At 40.6% G+C, this 24,875-nt stretch overlaps 1 protein-coding gene across 1 annotated transcript in view; it reads right to left on the bottom strand.

Moving 5' to 3' along the window:
* ADARB2 (adenosine deaminase RNA specific B2 (inactive)) overlaps window positions 1–24,875 on the bottom strand; it is a 469,731-nt gene that overhangs the window by 106,212 nt on the left and 338,644 nt on the right. The window contains exon 4 of the mRNA XM_006111888.5: window positions 1,003–1,117. Coding sequence (XP_006111950.2) covers window positions 1,003–1,117 — 115 coding nt within the window. The remainder of the gene's footprint in view (window positions 1–1,002; window positions 1,118–24,875) is intronic.

The raw sequence follows: 24,875 nt of genomic DNA, 5'->3' as shown, positions 1-24,875 counted from the left end.
ATGCTGGTTTCTCACTCTTTCCCTTTCAATAGGAACAACATGTATGTGCAATTATATTTTAGTCTTTAGGGAGTAGAATTCGTAGTTTGAAAGGCCCTGGTAGGTAATCCCATTTCCAGTTTGCTGCTCTGCAATATTCACAATTGTGCCTGTTGAATCTGGCTAATGTAACTGCCGAAAGGAACAAGACGGAAAAGCCTGGATTAATTATACATTTCTCTTGCCTCCAAGTGTTCCCTCTTCTATCTAAAGTTTATCTACTGCTCCACACTTCTGAGCAAGAATGATGTTTAATGCAGTATCTGGGATGGTGACATTCTCATAAATATCATAAGGCACCCAGAAATGAGATAATCACTCCTATGCAAACAAACAAAGCAAGGCCCTTTATGCAATGCTTTCATCTACTTGCTGAACATGTCTTTGTATTATATGCTCTTGGGTTGAGTACATCCCCTGTTTAGGGACTAACAGAAGTGACTGTCCAAGCCAGTGTCTCCTTACTGAATATTTCCTGTGTTTAGATGTGAACAGAATATCAAGTCTTAAGTGTCTGAGCTTACTTAGACTGGAAGAGAAATGGGCTGAGATTTGTTTTCACCTGACAGTCTTAAATAAGACATAATACTAAAGGGCTCCAGCTCTAAAAATAATAAACTAATAAAAGAGCTAATCTTTTTCTTACTGATATTTAAAAAGGAACCACTATCAGGAAAAAGGAAAACAACCAGAACTCCATTTCCTTCCATGAATAAAGAAAAAATGGTATATTTGTATATATTTATAAATATAGCTGTATTTCTATGGTCAATATATTCGTTGTGCACCTGTTGAAGTTTAAATATCAAATACTTATTTTCTCTCATTACTGTATATTTTCCTGTGCTGGAACAAAGACATCTTTTATTACCATGGAGTGGGTAAATAATATATTCCTTATTTATGAAGAATGCATTAGAAAAATAAAATAAAATAAAAAAAAGAAATTAAAGGGCATCTTACCTCTGGTCATCACAATTCCTGCAAGGGTTTTGTGGCGTGCATGCATGGAGGTGAAATTGTCTGTCAACTCTTGAAACTTCTGTGTAACCATTTGATATATGGAATCAGCAAAATCCTGAAAGACACAATCAGAAGGAATTTTTCACTTTGATTGAAGCAGTTGAGTGTATTGGGCAATTAATTACCAGCCTTCTGCCTTTGAGATCTTCCTTTTAGAATTAAATCCCACCTACACCTGCAAAAAAGTAAAAGGAACGGTTCCTCAGAAAACCATCAATATCATAAATGATCACTAGATGCTTCTGAGGGTCTGTCTGCACTGCAGCAAAAGATCTATGGCATGGCCAGAACTGGCCCAGGTCAGATGACTCAGGCTCACAGGGCTCTGGTTAGGGGGTTAAAATTGTAGAGTAGGTATTTGGGCTTAGGCTGGAACCTAGTCTCTGAAACCCCATGAGGAGTATGGGTATCAGAGCCTGGGCTGGAGGATATTTACAGTATACAGTAATTAGCCCTGTAGACTGAGACCAATAAGTCCAAGTCAGTTGACCTAAACTCTGAATCTTGGTGCCATAGGTTTTTTTATTGCAGTGTAGCCGTGGAGCATGTTTTCATTACCCTTTGGATTGATGGGCGGTGATTGATCCAGCGTGGGGCCAATTTATTGCATCTAGTATAGACACAATATATCAATTGGCAAGTGCTCTTCTGTTTGACTCCAGTACTCCACTAACATGAGAAGAGTAAATGGAGTCAATGGGAGAGCATCAGCTGTTGATTTACTGCAGTGAAGATTCCGTGGTTAAGCAGATTAAGTATGTCAACTTCAGCTACGTCATTCAAGTAGCTGAAGTTTTGTAACTTAGGTCAATGGCTGTGATAGTATAGACAAGGCCATATCCTGAGAAGATTGATGTTCAGAGTTAGCACAGAAGATTGATGTTAGGAACTAACTGAAAGTCCAGTGAATCAATAAGAAGGCTCACTTTGACTAGACTTTAAATCAAATCCTTAGTGATCAATAAAAAGACATAGAATTTGACAAATTTTGTTTCTGGTCCTTGGTCCAAGACTAGTTCATGGAACAGTTTGCCAGTCCTGAAAGCATTTTTCTTGTCTAAAAAAGTGTTTCTTTGCCTCAGCAAGTCATTTAACATTGGGCTGAATGGTGTTAGTGTCACCTAATTTTCTAAGTGATTTTTCCAGTATTTCTGTTGTTCAGGAATGTTAATTTAGCAAAGCTTTGAACACTTCACAAAACTGAAAGAAAAGTTACTTTGTCCCTTGGCTGGTTCCTAGCCAAGTGATGTCTGAGAGGCTCTTTGAGTTCCATGTTGTATATTAGGTGGCATAGCAAGTTCCTTTTCCCACATTTAAGAAGAGCTTTTAATGACCCAGAGAAGCTGAGAGAGCAAAAAATGATGGACTCAGGGGTTAGAATAAGATTTTGAATTTCCACATAGACAGCCACCAGAAGCAGCTGGAGGGACCTCTGTTTATGTATTGTAGGATGGTATTTGCAAAAGAACAGTAGCATCTACACCCCCTAGTTGGAAACACTATGGGTATGTCTATACAGCAAAGTTATTTCGAAATAACAGCCCTTATTTTGAAATAACTTTTCTAGTGTCTACACAGCCAAACTAATATTTCGAAATTAATTCAAAATAGCAGAACGCTTATTTTGAATTTGATAAACCTCATTCTACGAAGAATAACGCCAAATTTGAAATAGCTATTTCGAAATAAGTGCTGTGTAGACACTTATTTCGAAATAGGGGGCCTCCAGCCTTCCCAGGGTGCCCTGGTGGCCACTCCAGCCTCAACCAAAAACACTCTACTCCTCCTCCCCTCCCCAGAGCCCTTAAAGGGGTTGACTCTGGCCACAGTGCCTGTGCCAGCTCCAAGCCTTCCTGGTCCAGGGTGGAGATCATGGACCTTATTCAGGTTTGGGGGGATGCCCCTAATATCCATGATCTCCACACTAGATGGAGGAATGCGGCTGTCTATGGCAGGATAGCTGCCATCCTGGCCACCAAAGGCCACATGTGAACCCAGGAGCAGGTTTGCATGACAATCAAGTTGGTCCAGCGAGACCCCCACCACTGAGCCCTGAGCTTCCCCATCTCTTTCTTCCCCTTGCCTCCCCCTTCCAGCTCCCTCCTCCCAGGTTTCCCCCTCCCCTCTCCCACCCTCTCTTCTTCACTCTCCCGCCTCCTTTCAACAGTCTCACTAGAGTTTCATTCCCTCCCCCTCAGTTTTGTTAAATAAAGAGAGTTTGTGTTCATGAAAATACGTGTATTTTATTTGACATCAGTAAGAGGGGTTAGGGATGGGTAAGTGGAAGGACGTGAGGGAGGAATGAGGCACGAGCCCCCAGTGGGGCAGACCAGGGAGGCTCCTAGTGCTCCTCAGGGTGGAAGCTCTCCCGCAGGGCCTTCTGGATACTGACAGACCCCTGATGGACCTCCCGGATGGCAGCCTGCAGAAAGTGCAGCAAGGCTTGCAGCAACACATCCAAGAGAAGGACCAGAGTGCCCAGGGGCAGCTCTGGCTCCATGTTGCTGAGTAGTGTGGTGTCCCGAGTGAGAGCAACCAGAGCACACAGAGACAAAATGCTTTGCTGTCCCTCATCGAGGTAGACAAACAGGCAGGGAAACCTGAGAACTGGCTGTTGAGGTGGATCCCTTTAAGCACAGACCTCAGATAGCCTCAGGCAGCAGCCCCACACAGTAAGTCCTGACCTGGTGCCCTGCCAGAACTGGTTCCGGCCAGCCTTAAATGCAGTTCAGAGTCCACTCGGTGTGGACGCACTATTTCAAAAATGCAAAACGCTATTTCGAAATGCATTTTGTGTGCAGACGCGTTATTTCAAAATAAGCTATTTTGAAATAACACTGTAGTGTAGGCATACCCTAAGTTGGTAAGGGCTACATTAGGCAACAGCAGGACTTGTTCCTGAAATGTGCTATGTACCAGAGCCACTTTGAGATCAATAGGAGGTGAGAGGAGAGTGTTCAACTTTTCTCAGGGTCAGACCCTACTCTGTTCAGTGGTCTGAGCTACACATCATCATTAAGAGCTCTAGTCTGAATAACTGGAGAGAGTTTCACCCACTGCCACATAAAGGGGCTATTGAAAATAATTTAGATAGACTATCTGGGGGAAGAAAATGATTATGCATAAGAGAACAGCCTCCTGCACTCTTCACATCACACTGTCCACTACCATGAGCGATTACACACAGCTACATCCCTCACTATCCATTTCACCCTGGTTATCTCGTCACGTTGGTTCTGTGTTGATTTAAGCACAAATTGGGGCGCACGGGAGACTAGGCGGAGAAAAACTGCATGGTTTTGCCACACCACAGGCTGGCATTCCGAGTGTATACTTTAAATCTGAGCAAAAAAAGTAAAAATACAGTAGAATATTAAATGGTAGCTCTGCTTAAATACCTAGGACCATGTCTACCCTGCCGAGAAAAGCTGGAAAAGGATACTCAAACTGCAAACCGCAATTTGCGTATCTTTTTCCAATTTTTCCAAAAGAGGCTTTTCCGAGATTTGGCCCATCTACCCGAGGCCAAATTTTGGAAAAAACTCTTCTTTCAGAACATCCCTTGTACCTCTCACAGGGATGCTGAAAGAACACGTCTGCTTTTTCGGAAACTTCCGAAAAAGTGGACGTGTTCCTTGGACGCAGCAGAGCTTTTTTGGGATACTGGAGGTATCCCAGAAAAGCGCTGCAGTCTAGACATAGCCTAAGTTGATCTCAGCAACAAACAACAACAAAAACTCTTTCAATTGTCAGCTTTAGTGTTAAAAGACTCAAGTTTAGAATTGCACCCTGGCTTTAGATCTCTTGTGGTCTCATTGGCATCATTCAATTTCTCAGCAATCTGGTCGATTTAGAAGAGACATCATTAACACAGTCCTGATTAAGCAGCAGTTATTGCCAATCACTGTTTGTGGGCTACACTGGATCTCTGGGAAAATTCCAAATAAACCAGCTGACCTCAATCAGCATATCCTCTCTGGGCATGTTTTCATAGCGAGGTTAAAGCTAAATTAAGCTACGCAACTTGAGCTACATCAACTGCGTAGCTTAAATTGAAATAGCTTATTTCAGCTTTTGGCACTGTCTATATAGCAGGAAGTCCACATTAGAGCACTCTTCCTTCAACTTCCCTTACTCCTTATAAGGGTTACAGGAGTCGGAGTAAGAAGTCCTCCAGCTTGACATTATTTCAACATTATGTCAGAATAACTGCTTGTAGTGTAGACGTGGGCTATGTTATTTTGGAATAACATCAGTTATTCTGAAATAATGCTGCTGTGTAAACATAGCCTCTGAGGCTACGTCTAGACTACATCCCTTTTTCGTAAAAGGGATGTAAATTAGACGTATCACAATTGCTAATAAGAGGGGATTTAAATCTCCCCCGCTTCATTAGCATAAAATGGCTGCCGCTTTTTTTCGGCACGGAGCTTTGCCGGAAAAAAGCGCCAGTCTAGACGCTGATCTTGTGGAAAATAAAACCTTTTCTGAAAGATCCCTTATCCCTTATTTCATATCTCCATATATTTCATTAGCAATTGTGATACGTCCAATTTACATCCCTTTTACAAAAAAGGGATGTAGTCTAGACGTAGCCTGAATGTGTATACTGCATATGGCAGCTGAATAAGTGGGGGCTACTCACTTTGAAAGATTTCTTGCCACACACAACTTCTTTGCTGAGGGAAGAGGATTTGGGAGATGGGAAGTGAGGAGAGGAGCTAAGCCACACTTGAAGTATGAATATGTAAGGGGAGATTGCAGATGCAATTAAAAATATTAAAATGGAGGAGGGTTGCTGAGGAATGTACTTTAAACACTGTCTTACCAAAGATGCTGTTCCCAGATTCTGACAGATCCCGCCACTTTTATCAGAATGCTTTATGCACCGAGTAGCCCTGTCTCACTATGTAAAGCAACAACAAAATGGAGGCACACTAGCAAATTCAGTGTCCATTGTGTTCTGCTCTTTCTAGTAGCCTCATGTGCAGTTGATCTGCCATCCTATGTGTACATACCATTTGGTGTAAAAAATGGTAACAATAAGAGAACAGGGCCTAGAAGATTGCCATCAAAACCTGGTCATGTGAATGAGAATGTGTTGATGAAAAGAAAGGATTTTAAAATGGGAAAGCTCACATTTTAACATTACCGACTGAGGGACTATCTGAATGAGCCACTACAAATTCAAGTCAAATTAGAAATTAGGCATGAATTTTTAACCACGAGGGTGAATAGCCATGGAACAGACTACCAGGGGACTTGGTGGAGTCTCCATCTCATTATATCTTGAAATCAAGTTCGGATGCTTTTCTGGGAGATATGCTTTAGTCAAGCCTAAGTTATTAGGCTCAATACAGGAGAAACTGGGCAACATTTAATGGCTTGTGATGTAAAGGAAGACAGAATAGATGATCTAGTGATCTCTTCTGGCGCCATTTCAGATTTTGGTTTAGGGAGGCCAACCTGTGCATGCCATGATGGGGGGGGGGGGGGAAAGCGAGTCAGAACATGGGAGGAAGAGGGGCAGACTGAGGACAGCAGCTTCAGCAGTGTTATTGAGCATCTGCACTAGAAGCCAAGCAGCAAACTGGGGGAGGACCAATTCCATTTGCCTCCCTCTCCATACACACATATCACCTCTTTCTAGGGCTACTGAAAAACTCTAGGTTTTTTTGGTATATAACTTAGCAATTAGCTGACAGGAGCACTACATCTAATTCTTATATAAAAGAAATAAATTTAAATAAATATTAGACCCACTCAGCTCTAATATTAACATTCTGACATCTTGTGGTAACTCACTTAAGGGACACTGGTTAGCCTTAACATTTTAATATATATTCTTACTTTGTTACTAACTGCAGAGAGCAATAGTGAGAAGTACTAACTGTCAGGACTCCTGGGCTCTATCTCAGCTCTGGAAGTGGAGTGGGGTCTAGTGGGTTATAGAATGGGGCAGATACATTTGGGCTCTAGATAAGATCAGAATGGCCATACTGAGTCAGACCAATGGTCTATCTAGCCCAGTATCCTGTCTTCCTACAGCAGCCAAAATCAGGTGCTTCATAAGGCATGAACAGAGGGGGCATGCAAATGATCCTTCCCGTCTCCCAATCCTAGCTGCCCTTGTGTTGCCCAATGACCCAATTTTGTGAGATCCCTTTGAAACGCTTTGCAGACAGCTTTGGACTTAACTATGTTGAATAATTTTGTATCATCTGCAAACTTTGTCAACTCACTGTTTATACCTTTTTCAAGAACATTTATGAGAAGTTTAATAACAGTGATCCAAATGCAAATCCCAGAAGCCTAACAATCATTGCTACTCTTCCCCCTCAATCCCCGCAATGTTTTCATTATGATCTAACCATCCCTCAGTTACTTGAATGACCAGTCTTTTGTGATTCTTAATCACCTGCCTCCGTCTTTTGATAACAAATTCCCTGTCCTAAAGGCAAAGCTGCAAGCAGTTCAAACTCTTGTTGCATTTAAGAACTGCCTCTGGGGCATGCAGCTTTAAACAGACCTTAAAGTATAAAATCCAGGGGTTCAAACCCTGGGGGTGGGGGGCTATTGCCCCCCAACCCTCCATAAATGGCACACATGCCTTCTGGCCTTAAACACTATGGCTATGTCTAGACTGCAAGCCTCTTTCGAAAGAGGCTCTTTCGAAAGATACTTTCGAAAGAGCCTCTTTCGAAAGAGAGCGTCTAGACTGCACGTTGAACTTTCGAAAAAGCGGCTTGCTTTTTCGAAAGAAAGCATCCAGTGAGTCTGGATGCTCTCTTTCGAAGAAGCCCTATTTACATTGAAGAACGCCTTCTTTCGAAAGAGGAACTTTCGAAAGAAGGCGTTCTTCCTCGTGAAATGAGGTTTACCGCCATCGAAAGAAAAGCCGCGTTCTTTCGATTTAATTTCGAAAGAACGCGGCTTGAGTCTGGACGCAGGGGAAGTTTTTTCGGAAAAAGGCTACTTTTCCCGAAAAAACCCCTGAGTCTGGACACAGCCTATAAATCTATGAATTATAATAATACTTGGCACTGCTGATTATTAACACCATCTTTTTCAAAATATCACTAAACACTACATAACCATAACTGCTTTAAGTCTCACTGCAAACCTGTAATATAAATATAACTATATCTATTTTATAGATGGCAGAACTAAGGCACAGAAAGGATAAATGACAGGATCGAGAGGATCAGAGCAGAACTTGGAAGAGCACCTAGTTGTCCTGAACTCCAATTCTCTGCACTAACCACTATAAGACTGCCTGTTTTTCATGCTATAAAATGGTGTTTCTAATCTTGTTTTCCATATTTAAAAAGATAATAAGCCATAGACGAAAATAAAAGTATGCACCCAGGATTGCTAAAATTGGGTTCATATCATGTCAACTGCAAATCTGATCAGCTTCATTTAGAGTTTTTGAAAAAGGGAATATTTCAGTAAAACAATTGTCTTCAAAAGACTCAAATCATCCATTTAATCTCCCACAGCATTATAGACCAATCCTTGCCTGATTTTCCTCCAAATAAGTATCCCAAGGCATTTTGTGCTCATTAAGAGTTAATTAGCTTAGAGGCACATGCAATTCCTAAAAGACTTTTTAAAAAAATGCTAAAAAGAACAAATAAGTTTTAACTTTGGATTTAGAAATCCCAGAACTTGGAGGAAAGTCTCAGAGGGGTTAGTCTGTAACTTTAAAAACAATGAGTAATCCTGTGGTACACATTAAAAACGAGTAGTCCTGTGGCACTTGGAGGGTTCTTTATCTCATTTGGCAGTGGATTCTAAAGCCAAAGGGCAGAGAGACTCACAAAGGCCAATTAATGACATGACTTCATATAACATGTAAGGACAATAAGGAATTAAGTATTCACTGATCTCAAAGAGTGATCAAGGACTTTAAAAAAATAGCAGATCCATTGAGTGTGAAGCCTCTTAGCTGAGATAAGTCAGGAGAGTACTTTTGTCTGGAATAATTTGCTGAACAGGGTGCCAGGAAAAGTAATGCAATGTAGAAGTGATGGAGTGACACACTCTGGTTCTTGTGAATACAGTAGGATTCAGAAACATCAACCAGAAATGCAAGACCTAATCTGAAAGGCCACTGGAGAGTTACAATGTAACATTGTACTTGTCATTAATACAGAAATTTTTACCCTCAGATCTCAAAGTGCTTCATATGGGTGGGTAGACAACATTATCTCTATTTGTGCAGATGGGGAAAATGAGGTACACAAAGATAAAGGGTTCAGTCCTGACAGGTGTTGAATGCCCTCCAATATCTATGTATTTTAAATGAGAACTGAGTATGCATAATACAAGAGTAGTCAGTACGCTGCAAGATTAAGCCGAGGCCCATACAGTGTAGCAGAGCTGGGAACAGAGATGATGCTGATTCCCAGTACAGTGTTATAACTGCAGGAATGTATGGTCTCCTTCTCTACAAGATACTGAATTATAGACTACCATCATATTGTCATTGGGCTGATCTATTGAGTCAACAGAAGCCTTGATCCTGACTTCAGCAGCATCCTATGCTGGTCCTATGTTAGATTTGAAACTTTCAGTTCAAACAAAACAAACAAACAAAAAACCCAAACCAAACCAATCTGTGGATTGAAGAAATAGCAGACAAACATTGTGAAAGTAAGTTCTGTACAGACTTATCCACCCTGTTCACAGGCCTCCCTGAAATCCCAGTTTAAAATCTGTCTTGGTCACGGCTTTGCAATTAAATAATTGTGCTAAACTACTAAAAGGTATATATCAAGGGAACTTGCCAATGGGGTAAAAGCCAGGGAATTATAAGTATCAAAGGATAACATTGGCCTGGTATCAATTTCATCACCAGGATTCTTAGGAATATTGGCAAGGAGAAGTTGGCGGCCATCAAAAGGGTTTTACAATCACGAACCGGGAGGTGGGGGGAGCAGTCTTTTACATTTCTGCTTTATAAAACTCATCTGTGAGAAAGTCTATATTTGGTGACACACATGGTAACAGTTGCCAGCACTGAAGACAAGAGTCCTCATCTTGATTCAATGAAAGAGCATAATAGATCTTGGCAACCTCCATAGAACAGCCACACAGCTGATGAAAAAGGCAGGCCATAAGGAAGATGCAGAAACTTAAGAAAATAGGAATATTTACTGTGAACTATACAGCCAGCTGAATAGCATGTAGTTGAACTAAACGTTTAATGTCATAAACAGACTGCCAGCCTTGGAGGGAAGGCTGACGTTCGCTACTCTGAAAATCCACAAGAATACAGAGTTACTGATACAGAGTCTGATTCCTGAAGGGTATCATGCGTAAGTGTACTTATATCTTGGAGGTAAGCTTCCGTATAGACCTTGGGCCTGATCCAAAATCCATTTAAGTCAATGGAGATAACACACTTCAGCAGGCTTTGCTTAGGTCCTCTGTGCCAGGGTGCAGATTTTGACTAAAAAATGTGCTCAGCTTTTAACCTATGAAATTTAAGCCTCTTTGCTGAATCAGGATGTTTATTCTGCTATGTGTATTCTTAATATCTTAGAGTGCGTCTACACTAGCCCCCTAGTTCGAACTAGGGAGACTAATGAGGGTTACCGAAATTGCTAATGAAGCGCGGGATTTAAATATCCTGCGCTTCATTAGCATATTCCTGGCCAGTTGCCATTTTGGAAACTGACTAGCCTGAAGTAACTACACTTCTACACATGGCAGAGAAGCGGGATTACGAGATAAACCCCTTAGTTCGAATTAACTGTTACTCCTCATGGAATGAGGTTTAACAGTTAATTCGAACTAAGGGGTCTATCTCAGAATCCCGCTTCTCTGCTGCGTGTAGACATGGGCAGTTACTTAGGGCTAGTCAGTTTCCAAAATGGTGACCGGCCGGGAATATGCTAATAAAGCGCGGGATATTTAAATCCTGTGCTTCATTACTCATTAGCCTCCCTAGTTCGAACTAGGGGGTGAGTGTAGACATACCCTTACTCATTGAGTAGTCCCGCTGAAATCAACAGAGTAAGGTACCATACCAACTGACTAAAAGTGGCAGAATCTGTTTGTCTAGCAGAACAAACCCTTAATGTACCAAGTTCTTTAAACTTTCATACTTTCAGAAAACGTTTTTTTGTCTGTCTGCTTTTTAAATTGCAGCTTCTATAGTTTGATTTTTCTACATTAATAGAAAATTTAAGCCAGAAACAAACACTTCTGCATCAAAACCCTGCTTGCCTTAGTCAATGAGGTGAGTAATGGGCGTAAGGAAAACTAGATCTGCTGACAGTTACGCTTACCCACCCCCACTGAAATCAATGGAGGTTGCAGAGGTGTAATTGGTGGCAGAAATAAGCCTTTAGTTAGGTGCCTAATTAAAAAAAACCAACAAAATACTGAATGTAGTTGCAAAAGAATACTCTAAAATGGAACAATGGATTTAAAGAGATTTGTGATACGGCACATAAATAAGGTGGAAAAATAAATGTCACTCCCTTTCATACTCCATTGAATCATCCAAACCATTCTATAACTCCTGATTGCAATATCAAATTACCAGCATTATTCACAAAGGAAAATCAAACTTTAGATCATAACATTACAAAACCGAAAACTTTTATTCATTTCTCAGCACTAATATTTCAAATGGTATAAATAATTAAATGTGTTCAAGTTTGCAGTGGCAGTCTTCAGGGTAAAACTGACATTCAACGGGAGTGGTAAGGATATTAAAATCAATAGATTATAAAGGAGAAAGCCTTTCGTAAATATTTTCTATTGAAATCCTGTCTTTGGGTTTAAAGGGTTGAAATATCAAAAAGGTTAGATTTGCATATGGGTGGGATGAAATATTCTGCTAAACAGATATCACAAAGGGCTCTGTTACTCCTGTCTCCCAAGTACTCTATTTTGCAGTAAATTACTGACATTTGGGGGTAAATGTTGAGCATGGGGAATGGGGAATTAAGTTCACCACCTCCTTCACGGATAACAGAAGCTGTACACATAATTTCATACACAATATGCAGAAAATGTACCCTCTTTGAAGGTAGAAATCAGTGTTTTTCTTCATGAATTTAACTAGCAGAAAAAACTGGCACAGAGGATTTGAACTATGAAGAGATACCCTTCCAAAGTCACTACATTAAATCATATGTCTCATCAGCTTTTTGTGGAGTAGGGGGAAACGGCAGACAAAATGGCCAGGGTATGTAGCAAATAGTGACCCAGCACACTTGGATCTGGGCTTGGAAAGAATCTGGGTGCAAATTTATCTCCCAACATCTGTATCCTTGGGCCAATTAATCACTATTAATTATCTAGTGTCACGGACGATATCATCTAGAAGACACAGGTAAGAGAAGAAAAAAACAATGAAGTGTCACAAGCTGCTCTTCATCCTTCTGTATGGCATCAGTGGCAGTTCAGTGTGCAGGTGGACCACACGATGGTGATAGGGACCTAATATATATAGAACTAAAAAGACAGCCAGACTATTAGAAAGGCTGTTTTAGTGACAGGGCTCAAGAGACCGAGGCTCAATACTGAGCCACATTTCCTTTGTGACACTGGGGCATTTATTTAATTTACTGTATGCCTCAGTTTCCCCTAGGTAAAAAGGGATATTTTCCTAACTCAGGAAACTCAGCCCTCCTTTAACATGCAGAGGCATTTATACAGTGCTACAGACAGAACAGGACACTGCCACAAAGCTCATTGTGATTCTTTCCTGGAGATGTGCAATGACTATTTCTGTCTGATCATCACTGCTGTGGTATCGATCATTATGCTTGGCTCTGGTTTATTCCTCAGGGACCAGAGGAGAGGAGCTTTGCTTTATCTCACATGGACATTATTTTATTTTGTCTGACTATATATTTTCATTTCAGCCCAACACATCAGTGTGTTCCTGGTATATCCCAACTCAGGTGTCTATTTAATCACATTTATTAGAGTGAGCTGTGTACATACATAACATGTTACACATCCCTGCCTTGTGCTTCTTACCAAAGCTTTAATAAAAAATAATGTATTTTTAAATTGAGCAGCCTCAAGTTTCTCAGGCCAAAATTGATAAAAAAAGATGAGATGCTCTCATTGATTTGGCCAGAAAAATCCCTATTGCAAGAAAATCTGTTCATTATGAGTGTTTTATCTCGATGTGTGGTGCAGCTGTCATGGTAAATTCCCTATTTCTGTAATCATAACCCCCCCCCCCAATTATTATGCACATGCTGGGGCAACAAACTATTCGTCTGACTTCTGCCATCTCAGCTAACTGTGCTGGGACGAGGCAAAAATGTCTTGTTCGCAAAACAGTTTTTATTTGGGCACTCTTTCCTCCTCTGCTAGTCGGCTTGTTCCTCAGTCCCTTCCAGGGTAGACTTATTTCCATATAGATATTTATTTGTTTTTACATCGTCAGGGATTATTTGTTAAGCACCAACAATGTGCTTGGTGCTGGAGGAAACTCTAGGATAAACAAAATTCCTGCACTCCAGAATTTACAGTTAGATACAAGCATGCCGAACACTGGAAGACCATTTGTGGGCATCACAGAAAAAAATAGGGCTTTATAGGGGAAGAATATGGGAAGCTGACTCTCTGGGGCTGGGAGTTCATTCCATGCCGGAGTGGGAAAAGGAAAAGAGAAAGAAGATGAGAAACTTTTTCCAGTGGATCATTGGAACCTTACTCTTTACAGGGTCCAAACCCCTCTGGGAGGCTTTTCATTGAATTCACTGACTTTTGAATGAGGCTCTTTGGATGGACAAATGGCTAGAAACTGTACACAAAAAAGGAACCTGTCTAACTTTCCAGAACTTGTTCATATTTTCAATGTGCTTCTTAAAGATCACTAGCAGCCACAGTGAGCTTTAAGAATGTTTCTGGTTCCTGACAAGCCATTCTGGTATTACTAGTTTGTCCATCTCAAGCTTGGCTCTGTGCACCACAGCTCACTAAAATCCTTTAATAAAGCTCCTTTAAAATCTCTCTTACAAGCCTTTTGTTTGTAACTGGTAGAATGTGGCAAAAAAGCAGAAGCAGAATGTTTGCAGAACCTGTCTTAAAAATGATGTTCATGAACTTCAAACTGTAGGGAAAATTATATGCTTGTCAGAGACCACTCACATCAAATTTGAAATAGAAATATTTTTATTGGGGTATCTGGAGTAGGAGAGGCAATTTGGAAACTGAGATTCAACTATAGCTGTGACATGGTTGCTGCTGTAATATTTCTGTCTTTTAATTTTATATAAACACACACACACATATATTTAATAAGGTGATCATAAATGTACTTAAGTAAATGTGATGATCCAAACATGCTGTTGATGAACACCTAAAAGGAGACATATACAACAAAAATGGGAAGTACAAAAAACAAACAGGAATTGAGTTTAAGAGTTCAGTAAACAAATTATTTTGTTTTCGAAAATAAAATCCCTGACTACACTAGATCAATAAAACTTACATGCATCTTTTATTTATTTCATATTCCCCTGGACTGGCTGGAAAAAAAGTAACATACAAATGATTATATTAACAAAAGAACATAGTCAAATCTAAAAGTCCCAGCTCTTCCAAAAGCTATGGTTTGCTATTTACTTGTAAAACAATTTAAATCTAGGTTTAATTAGAATCTTTAAATTCACATTAGAGTGTTAATGTTAGGATGCTAACAGATGAGCCCCTCCATTTGAGATTGATTCATTACTGTTTGTAGTAATCTTACTTTCAAAAGATGTAAAAAAGGAGTACCATTTCAATGAATTTAGAGAAAACAAGCTTTTCCACTGAAATAAGCAGTTGTTCCCTAAAGGAGGCCATGTTTCATTTCCCAGCTTCTGCTAGTTCTGAGTACAGTTTTGCATTTATTGCTTAGGTAATGAAGAATGTCTATGCCAAGTGTGCAGAATCATTCTCGGAGTCAATACTGCACCTGCTAACAAATGTCAGAAAAGAAGGGTTGTGGGCTTTTTTTTTAAAGTGCTCCTTAACCCTAAAGCCTTTTTCTACAGGGACATATATAAGGTTGGGTATAAATGCTGAATAATTCAAAACAATGAAGCAGCATTCACTTCGCAGCATTCTGACTGCTTTAGGACAAGCCTCAGGTGTCAAGCTGTTGTACCACTACAGATATTAAATTAGCTCGAATGAGTTTCCTTTAACTAGATAAAAGCTCTACAAAGCTACCAGTATTTGGGAATGGCTAACTCTGTAAAAAGTCTTTTATACTCTATAAAAATTAGATTTTAAATTCATATTACAAGTGCTAGCTCTTTAATAACATCAGCGCTTCAACCAAGAAATGTCCTTTTAGTTTTCCATTTCCTTGCTTTGTCTTTCTTACATGCATTAAAGGTGATCATCCTTCAGAAAGTAAGTAATATGATACCCTTGTTACAAACAACACTGTTGACTGTTCAAGGTCCACTCTAACACTAAAGTCACACCAGTTAGTGGTTCTTGGAGCAGTTTGAGAACAGTATATTCTCAAATCCCATGGGCACCACTTTGAAAATCAAACCCCGTGTGTTTATGGGTCTCATTAAAGAGCTGTGCTATTAACTGCATTCCACATCATACATATGCTTTGTTACATCTGGAAGGCTGTCTGTCTGAGTCTAAAACAAATCTCATCTATTCTGAACTGCTGAACCCAGCAAGAGATCCCACAATGCACCCTTCATAACTGCTATGCCATCTACTGGAAGGAAGTCGTTATAAAGACATTGATTTTGTAAGTTTTCTTGTTATTAAAGTGCATGCTCTCATTTTGCTTAATGATCGTAGAAATCCTGCTCTAGTCTTCTTAATGACCTCTTGCTTGATCTGGAAGGGTATTAAGGCAATTTACATTTCATGTTACCTCAGCTGCAGGCTTTTCTCCTGACAAACAGGATTATTTGAGGTGGTTTTGTGTTGTGAGCTATGTTAAAATAATACCATTAGAGTCAGGCCCATTATTTCAACTGGGCCTATGCTTGTTTGACAGAAGAGAAATTCCCAAACATATGGTTCCACAATCCTATGGTAAGTCGTGGGGCATGAAATGTGTGTCTGAGTTACCAAGAACTAAGTCTAGGCCTTCATTGACTTTGGGGCACATTGAAATTGAAACCTCAGCTAGTATAAATTAACATCATTCTACTGAAGTTGATGGAACTACACCTATTCATCCCGTGGAAGATCTGCCCTGTTATGGAAAAAGGTAGTATCAGTGAAAGTCTACATTCTAATCTGCATGCATCTCCACATGAAACTCTCTGCTCAGATAATTCCTGTCAGAAGCAGTTGTATTCTCTCTATGGAAGATAGAGCCAAGTTTGGGAGTATCTGCACTAAAATTTCATGACTTTCCTGGCATTATCCCTTGCCTCAAAAAACTGCTTCTGAGCACCAACAATGGGACATGTTGATCCTGAGATAATTCAGAATGGAGCATAATAGCTATGCCCTATTTAGTGATTTTGTCTCATATGCATATGTGTAAGTGGAAGTAGTGGACTGAATTTGGCCATAAATAGGGCAATATCTAGATTATATCTATCACAAGTCAGATCTATATTAAGAGTAGGAGTTTGCCATGGACTACAGAGACTTGTCATAAGTGATTTAGATGTAGATCCACAAAAGGAACATAAATGTTGTGTGTGACCAGATGAGTGATCTGACTATGGGACAAAAAGTTACTACGGAGGCACTGCTGTCCCTTCTTTTGCCAATGGTCAGATTTTTGAATGGGACCCAGTCTGGGAGATAGCATTCAAGCTCATCTACCAGATCAGGCCTTGCAGGTGGATAAACAACTATGTTCCCCTGGCTTGTGGGTTGCTTTGGTGCTTAGGCACCCAGATACCCAGAGCCAGAAACATAGGCATTTAAGAAAAGTTTACCATAAAAATGCAAGCACTGAAGGTCCACCTACACAGCACCCTGAACTTGAAATAAGATATGCAATTTGTGCTATGCAAATTGCTTATCTTATTTCAAATCTATTTTGAAATAGCTTATTTTTGAAATTTGGTGCGTCTACTCGGCGCTACATTTTGAAATAATGCCTTATTTCTAGACATCCCTAACCCTTGTGGAACGAGGGCTACCACGATGCCAAAATAGTGCAATCGTTATTTTGAAAAATATTTTGAAATAATGGGAGGCTTATGTAGATGGGGGGTAGCTATTTCGGGATACTTCTGGTATCCTGAAATAGCCATGCAGTGTAGACGTACCCTGAGTGAGTTTAGGCACTTAGGGTATGTCTACACTACCCCCCTAATTCGAAGTAGGGGGAGTAATGTAGTCATACGGAGTTGCAAATGAAGCCCGGGATTTGAATTTCCCAGGCTTCATTTACATAAAGCCGGCCGGCGCCATTTTTAAATGCCGGCTAGGTCGGACCCTGTGCTGCTTGTAGCCGTGTAGACATACCCTTAGAGATGAGAGGGAGTTTTGTGGATCGTGGTGGAGTTTAAAACTGGGGCGTACGTGCCTAAGTATGTTTGGAGATATGGGCTTTACTCACTGTAGACACATTTTTATAGTTCAAAATTTATGAATATAGCTTGCTGGTAAGACCAAGACAAATAAGAAATGAATGGATGAATAAGTAAATAAGCAATAGTAAACCATACTTCTTTGTATTTATACTGCACTTTTTTCGTAAGACTCTGCAAGCAAATTGTTTAAGCTTCAGAAGACATCTTACAATGTTACGTGGGTAAATACAATTACATTATTCCCACATTAATATGGGTAAGCTCAAGAGCATAGTGGGTAAGTAACTTGCACAAAGTGCAGTAAGTCAGTGGCAGAACTGAAAACAGAACCCAGCTATTCCTAGGTTTGTGCTCTGATCACTAGATTCTAGAAATCCAACAAAAATTGGAGGAAGATTTTTTTTGTATGATATTAATATATCAGTTTGGCACATTTCATTTGAGGATCTCTAATGTCACACTTATAGGTCCCAATGTACAGCCACTGTTCCATCAACATAACAGTCTCACAAGATTTCATATGGCAACAGTACAGAGGAAACTGTATTACCAGCAGATGCAGTGTTTAACATTGGCATTTGGAATACATAAATTGTATAATCAGTATGTGTTTTTAAGGCAATTGCTAGATGTTAGCACAGTTGCTATCTTGCACATAACCTAAAGAGCGCACCAATAAATTGCATCCAGAAACTTGCCATCACCTATTCTGCTCACAAGACACCTTGTTAAGGGATTACTTCTAACAAACAGATTTTCTCTATCTTTTCTTCAAACTACAAAACAACCCTTCAAAAAACCTCTTTTCCTTTTCTTTTCTTTTATTTTCTTTTATTTTCTTTTCTTTTCTTTTCTTTTCTTTTCTTTTCTTTTCTTTTCTTTTCTTTTCTTTTCTGAGCAGACGTTGCTAAGCTACGTAACACTTTTGGACACACGAGGTGAACTTTCTGGAAAAAATAGGTAAAATGTGTCATGCTGATCAACCGAAAAAAAAAAAAGAGGCATCGAATTTCAAAACTCCTGTAGCTTTCTTTCTTTGCATATATATCTTCTTGTCTCCTCTACTCTCTATTTTCCTTCTGGAGAGTATACTTTTTTAACCCTGTGCGGTTTGTAGAAATAAAAAAACCTTCTGCTTGTGTTGAGTGAATCTGTATTTAGCTTTTTGAAAATTCTGTCTAGGCAGCTTCTAGAATCCCAGAAAAACTATTATGTGAATAGAAGTCTGTCCAGTTTCTGATAAAACCAAAACTAATTTATTTTTTGTTTATACTCCACTACCTTTGACAAAGCTTCCTCTAGAGATTTATATCTCCATCCTTACCGCCTTCCCACTGTTTGTCATTTTTTTTGTTTGTTTTGCAACTGACAAAATAAAAAAAAAATCTGACAGCAACCTTGGAAGATGTACTGTCTGCAGATTTTTTTTTCAGATGTGATAAAATCTTGCCTAAATCCATGTCCAACCTTTTCAGCAGAAAGTCCAGATGGCTTTGCAGCCTGTATAGCAGACTTTACCCACTGATGCTTCTCTGTCAGCAGGACGTTGTCTTCCAGCATGAGTAAACGCACAGCAAAAGATTTGGAGAAGAGAAAAAAACCAAAAACAAAAAAATCACCTTCCACCCCCAAAGAGAGTTAATTTGAAGCTGTCTGAGAACCATTGATGGAAGGAAAATAAATCCTACTGGTGGAAGGAAATTTTACAATTGTGGCGGTGTGAAGGTCAGAGTAACAATTACTACAACAACCCAATGGACATGTCTTTTCAACATTTTGTGGGCAGACGGTGGTTTTCAGTGCTTAAAATGGATTGAAAAAGGGATGTGCAGGGGGTGTCTATCATATCTGAGAGCAACAGCTGTAGTAGAACTGTACTTGAAGTGCATCCCTCGGTGACACAGCTTGATTTTAATTAACTTAATTTTTTTTGGCCACATCTATGGCCCCATGTGAACCTCCATCCTCACACATTAAGCACTGTTGGCACTGAAAAGATTTCAAAGTCAACTAAGATACATTCTACACTGGGAACAGTACCAGTTCAGCTATAGGTACAGCAGCACCAGTGCACAATTTTACCAGAGGAAAAAAATGTGGGATTTACACAGTCTGGGCAAATTGCTCTGGGAGCAAAACCATGTTCTGCTCGGTCAGTGCAAAAGCTGGGTTGCCCTCAACTACAGTATAGTTACATGGACTGCTGAATCAGGCCTAAATCTGAGTATATGCTAGGTTGAGGATAGCTTTAGGTCCTCATAAAAATAATGCATGAAAGAGTTGGACTATCTATGGGTCTAGGATTCAGTGCTGCCATTCCTTATTTGTGTGAGTCATCCTTCCTAGTGACAGGAGTCCCACCAGTGAATCAGGGACTTTGGCAGGATCAGGGCCAAGGTGCAGACTGTTAGAAGTTTATGAAAAGGAGCATGAGAGAGAATGCAGAATATATGCAAGTTTAAGGAGGATGTAAGCTGGGAGGGCTGGAAATTGCTGACGTGTTGTTTCCCAGGTAAATTTCCATTTGAGCAGGGGTGAGCAATAAGCGTCCCACGAGCTCAAGATGCTTAATTTACCTGAGTGTTCGCATACATGGCCACTCAGGCTACATCTAGACTGCAGGCTTTTTGCGCAAGAAGCTTTTTGTGGAAGAGATCTTCCACAAAAGCTTCTCGCACAAGAGCATGTCCAGACTGCATGGACATTCTCTTACAAGAAAGCTCTGATTGCCATTAACAGAATGGCCACCAGAGCACCTGTGCTTCTTTCAATAGAGCTCTTGCACAAAAAGGAGTTATTCCTTGTAGAAAGAGGAATACCTACCCCGCAAAACCCCCTCTGTTCTGTCGATTCGCTGTAAATTTTCTTGAGCAAAAACACACTTGAGGTGTGGACGCTCCGTGAGTTTTTAAGCAAAAATTGCTGTTTTTGCGCAAAAAATCTGCAGTGTAGACATAGCCTTACAGCTCCCACTGGCTGCGGGGTGCCTAGTGGATAATGACCTTTATTATTGGTAGAAAAGGAACGACACTGCACAGCCCCATACTCTACACTGCTCAACCAGGGTGAGACCACCTTTAGAATTGAGAATATTAGATCTGTCTCCATTCCCTCCAATTTTTAGCTTCTCCAATAAGATTGCCAACATGAGAAATAATTCTGGCAATTGTGGAACTGGTTTGTGTGTTGGGCAAAGTCATGGACTGAAAACACCAAACTGATTTTGTGTATTTGTATATAATTTCCAGTGATATTTTTCACAGGAACTGAATGAGCAGATAAAATCTTTCTAGCTATTCTCTTTCAATCACATGCTTACCTCAGAAGACTAACACATAGGATTTCAGGATTCAGTTCCTGGGCTTTGTCAAAGAAGCCCTTTGTCATCTTGAGTAAGTGTCATTATCATTCTCTACCTCAGTTCTCCATCTGTAAAATGGGGATTATAATAATGACACGAATTCAAATTTATTTATATATATGAAGGGGTCACATTCTCTGGAGATCCATGCTATAGAAAATCTTTTAATGAAAATACTATCTGACCATCATTCTTTGTTTTTATATGGTACTCCTCACAATGATATTTGAATGCCTCCCAAAATTATGAACTCATGTACTCATACTATGGGGATACTGTTCACTTTACACCATTGTTTTTTCCACTGTGGACTATATACTGTCTGCTCTGTTGTATTTATCTCCATTGTTATCCCCACACACACAATCACAAAGAAAACTCTGTTAAAAATAAACCTGCACTGTATTGAAAAGCTTCCCAGTGTTCTTTCTTTAGTTTGCAATCTACTCTATGTTTAAGAGAGTTTGTTGTTTGGTGAGTGAGTGAGTCTGTCTGTCCATCTGTTTCTTAAAAAACTCCTCCTAAACAGTCAGAGCTAGGACCACCAAATGTGTTAAGCAGCTTCCTCTTACCATAATTTAAAGTTTGGCTTTGCGTAGGCTGGGAGATTCCTCTCGATGCATATGGGAATGCATAAAACCATACAGAAAAGAGACAGAATCACCAGGTGGGTGAAAGAGAATGTCTGGGGGCATGACCCTCCCCCCCGATCCAGAACTGTCCCAGCCCCAAACATCCCACCTCCTGGGTACCCTTTGGGAGGGGGAGGTGAAATGAATCCCCCCATTCGTATGGGAACATTGCTGTCTGTTCTCCTTTTTCAGGAAGCGAGGAGAAAGTGCAGAATTTGCCCCATTCCTCAATCTGGCTGGGAAGCATTGGGGGTAGATGAACCTGAACCTGAACCTGCCTCAGGCTGGGGCAGGGGACTTGGCTCAGCAGGGGCACACTCCCTCTCCCAGCAGTGTCCACTGAAGCTGCAGTGGCTATGGAAAGGCACTTCTCACCCTGCCCTAAGCTGCTGCGGTGAGAGAGAGCTTGGGTGAACCCTCTCTCCCTGGGCACCTACACACTGAACCCCTCATCCCCAGCCCCACCGCAGAGCAATGATTTAAATGGAGAAAAACAAATATTGAGTTAAGAACCAAGCAACACCAGGTAAATCTTCTAGTTATACTATTATTAATTTACCTTTAGTATCTAATGGAAGAACAAGGCACAAGGCTTGAATTTCAGATGCCATACACAGAGCAAATTCTGTGCAGTTACACACAATAAGAAGATTGAGACAGGAAGAGGAGTTCTCATTACACCAAGTGATGAGGAAGAGGAGCTGTGAGGGAGGGCTCTTCCCTCCAAACCAGGGATGGGAGTGGGAGTTGTGCTACACCTGTTCTCTTTTACTTAACTCCTCCATGTAACCGGGGCCAGGCTTATACGTCAGTTACCCGGTGCAGATTTTGGCCTTGATTCTGCAGTGCTTTTATTTTCAGCTGTTTACACTTTCTGTATTTATTAGGGAGTTGCTATTGCTTATGTTATTACTTCGGTTGCATAACTAAATATATCTATCAGCATTATCATTTGATTTCACTGTAGGAACAGAAATGCCAAAACCATAAAGACTCTTCAATAGAGCACACATAACTCAGTCAAATTCTTTCTTGTTCTCATCTATTCACTTCCTAAGCCTCTTCCATTAGCCCAACTGTTTAAATAACAGGAATGCTAATTAGAAGTGCAGAGGAGTATTAGGTCAGTCTGGCTGTGTCTACACTAGCAGGAAAAATGGCTCACTGTTGCTAACACTGATGAGGCTTCACTAGTGATAAGAATGGCAGAAGCATTACTTCTGAAGAGGCTCACACAGTCGCTGGCATTTTAACTGTCATCTGACATGAAGCTTCTAGAATAGGTCTGAAAGACAGTGGTTAAAACATTGGCAACTATGTTTGCCCTTCCTACACTGCAATTACTGACAGAGCTCCATTCTTGGCAGCAACATTGTTCTGTGGTTTGTATGGTGCCTAATACAACAGCATCCTGCACCGTGACTGAGGTGCCGAGGAGCTACCACAATGCAAATGATAAACAGTGGCAGGAGAGGTGATTTTTTTTTCTTCAGAAAAAAAGCCTTGTGCAGGCAATGTCTTTGAGCAAACCGCTTTCAGAGTATTTTCTGTGTTGCTTCTCAGCAACAGAGCTCTCCTCTCTTTCGTGCTGACATCTCAGGTCTAGTCTTTGTTAGGTAATTAATCTGGGTAGTACATTTTCACAGGTGAATAGAAAGTTGGAGAAGTGTCCACCAACAGCGGACAATAGTGTTGGTTGGTGTTTTATCCTGTTAGAACAGCTTGGGAAAGTGTGTGTGTAAAATGTGCCTTTTAGCTTCCTCACATGCAATTTGTTTATCTCCTTCCTGCAACAGAATTATAGTGGTAGTTACATGCTACAAATGAATGGTGTTTGGCTCTGTAGAGGGGATAGTAAATATCAGGAAAGCTCAGACAAGCATCTAAAAACATCACACTTACTTTCATAGATTACAGCTGACAAAACATTAAACTGCTGAGTTCCCTTGCCAAAGCTCAGCATTGCTGGCCTGACTTGCACCATTACTTTTTGTCTATTTAGAAATGAAATTGATTTTAAATAACCGTTATAACCCCTGGCAGAGAAATGCTGGGTCATCTGGTGCATTTAATAAATAATAATTAATAACAATAGTACTTTCCCCACACAGCAATGACAATGAAAATGAGCACAGTGCGTATTTTGCAATGCAGACAGCATTCTGGGAAGTCACAGAGCAAGAATACTGCCCTGGGACCTAGCAATTCAAAATGACCTGGGGCTTGTGGCCATCACTGCAGCTACTGCCTGCAGCCCCGCCTCTTTCATCTGAGGCCCTGCCCCCTCTCAGACCGCATAAATGCCCCCCAACCTTCATCCAGGAGTCTAGAAAGTCTGTCAGTCCCATTGCACATGGGATTTTTTTCAGGGGAAAAGCCAATACACAGCATTTATTGAGAACATAATTCAAAAATCTACACTGCCCTGCCAGTATTGTTATAGTTACCAGTCTGTGGCTCAGACCAGTCTAATGGCCAGTTAGATTGGGCCGAAGTGGGAGAGCTGGGTTCCATCAGTTGCAATTATAATGCTTGGAGGCTGTTGGTTAGAAGTATGAACTCAAAGTACCATGGAAGACACCCCCATTTTTAGAGGAATCTCTTCTCAAGCAAGTCTATGGAGTTTTCTGCATCATTTTGTAATTAGTCACTTTGCAACATATGTTTATCTGGAGATTGTTTCATTGTCATCTGCTGATGACTTTTCTGGGTGTTGCTCCACTCTAGTTTCAATGGGAATTGTTATATTCACACATTGGGAAAGCTTGGTTCTAACTTCAGGCTTCTCAATCTGCTTGCATCATAACCAGAGGCTGTGTCTACACTGGCATGAATTTCCGGAACTGCTTAAAACGGAATACTATTCCGTTTTCAGTTTTTCCAGAAAAGGAGAGTCTACATTGGCAGGCTGCTTTTCCGGAAAAGCCCTTTTTCCGGAAAAGCGTCTATGGCCAATGTAGATGCGCTTTTCCGGAAAAGAGCCCCGATTGCCATTTTCGCGATTGGGGCTTTTTTCCGGAAAAGTCTACTGGGCTGTCTACACTGGACCTTTTCCGGAACAGTGTTCTGGAATAAGGACTTATGCCCGAGCGGGAGCAGAATAGTTTTTCCGGAATAGCGGCTGATTTTGTACAGTAGAGCGTCGTTGCTTTTCCGGAAATTCAAGGGCCAGTGTAGACAGCTCGCAGCTTATTCCGGAAAAGCGGCTGATTTTCCGGAATAAGTGGCCCAGTGTAGACACAGCCAGAGTGTTTATGTGGACCTGCTGATGCCTCTGAGAACGTGGCTCCCTCCCCCGCTTGTTATGTCTGCACC

The sequence above is a fragment of the Pelodiscus sinensis genome, chromosome 2 (assembly GCF_052426305.1).
Source record: "Pelodiscus sinensis isolate ZL-2025 chromosome 2, ASM5242630v1, whole genome shotgun sequence".
Classification (NCBI taxonomy): Eukaryota; Metazoa; Chordata; order Testudines; family Trionychidae; genus Pelodiscus; species Pelodiscus sinensis.
This window is presented reverse-complemented; position numbering and strand designations above follow the sequence as displayed.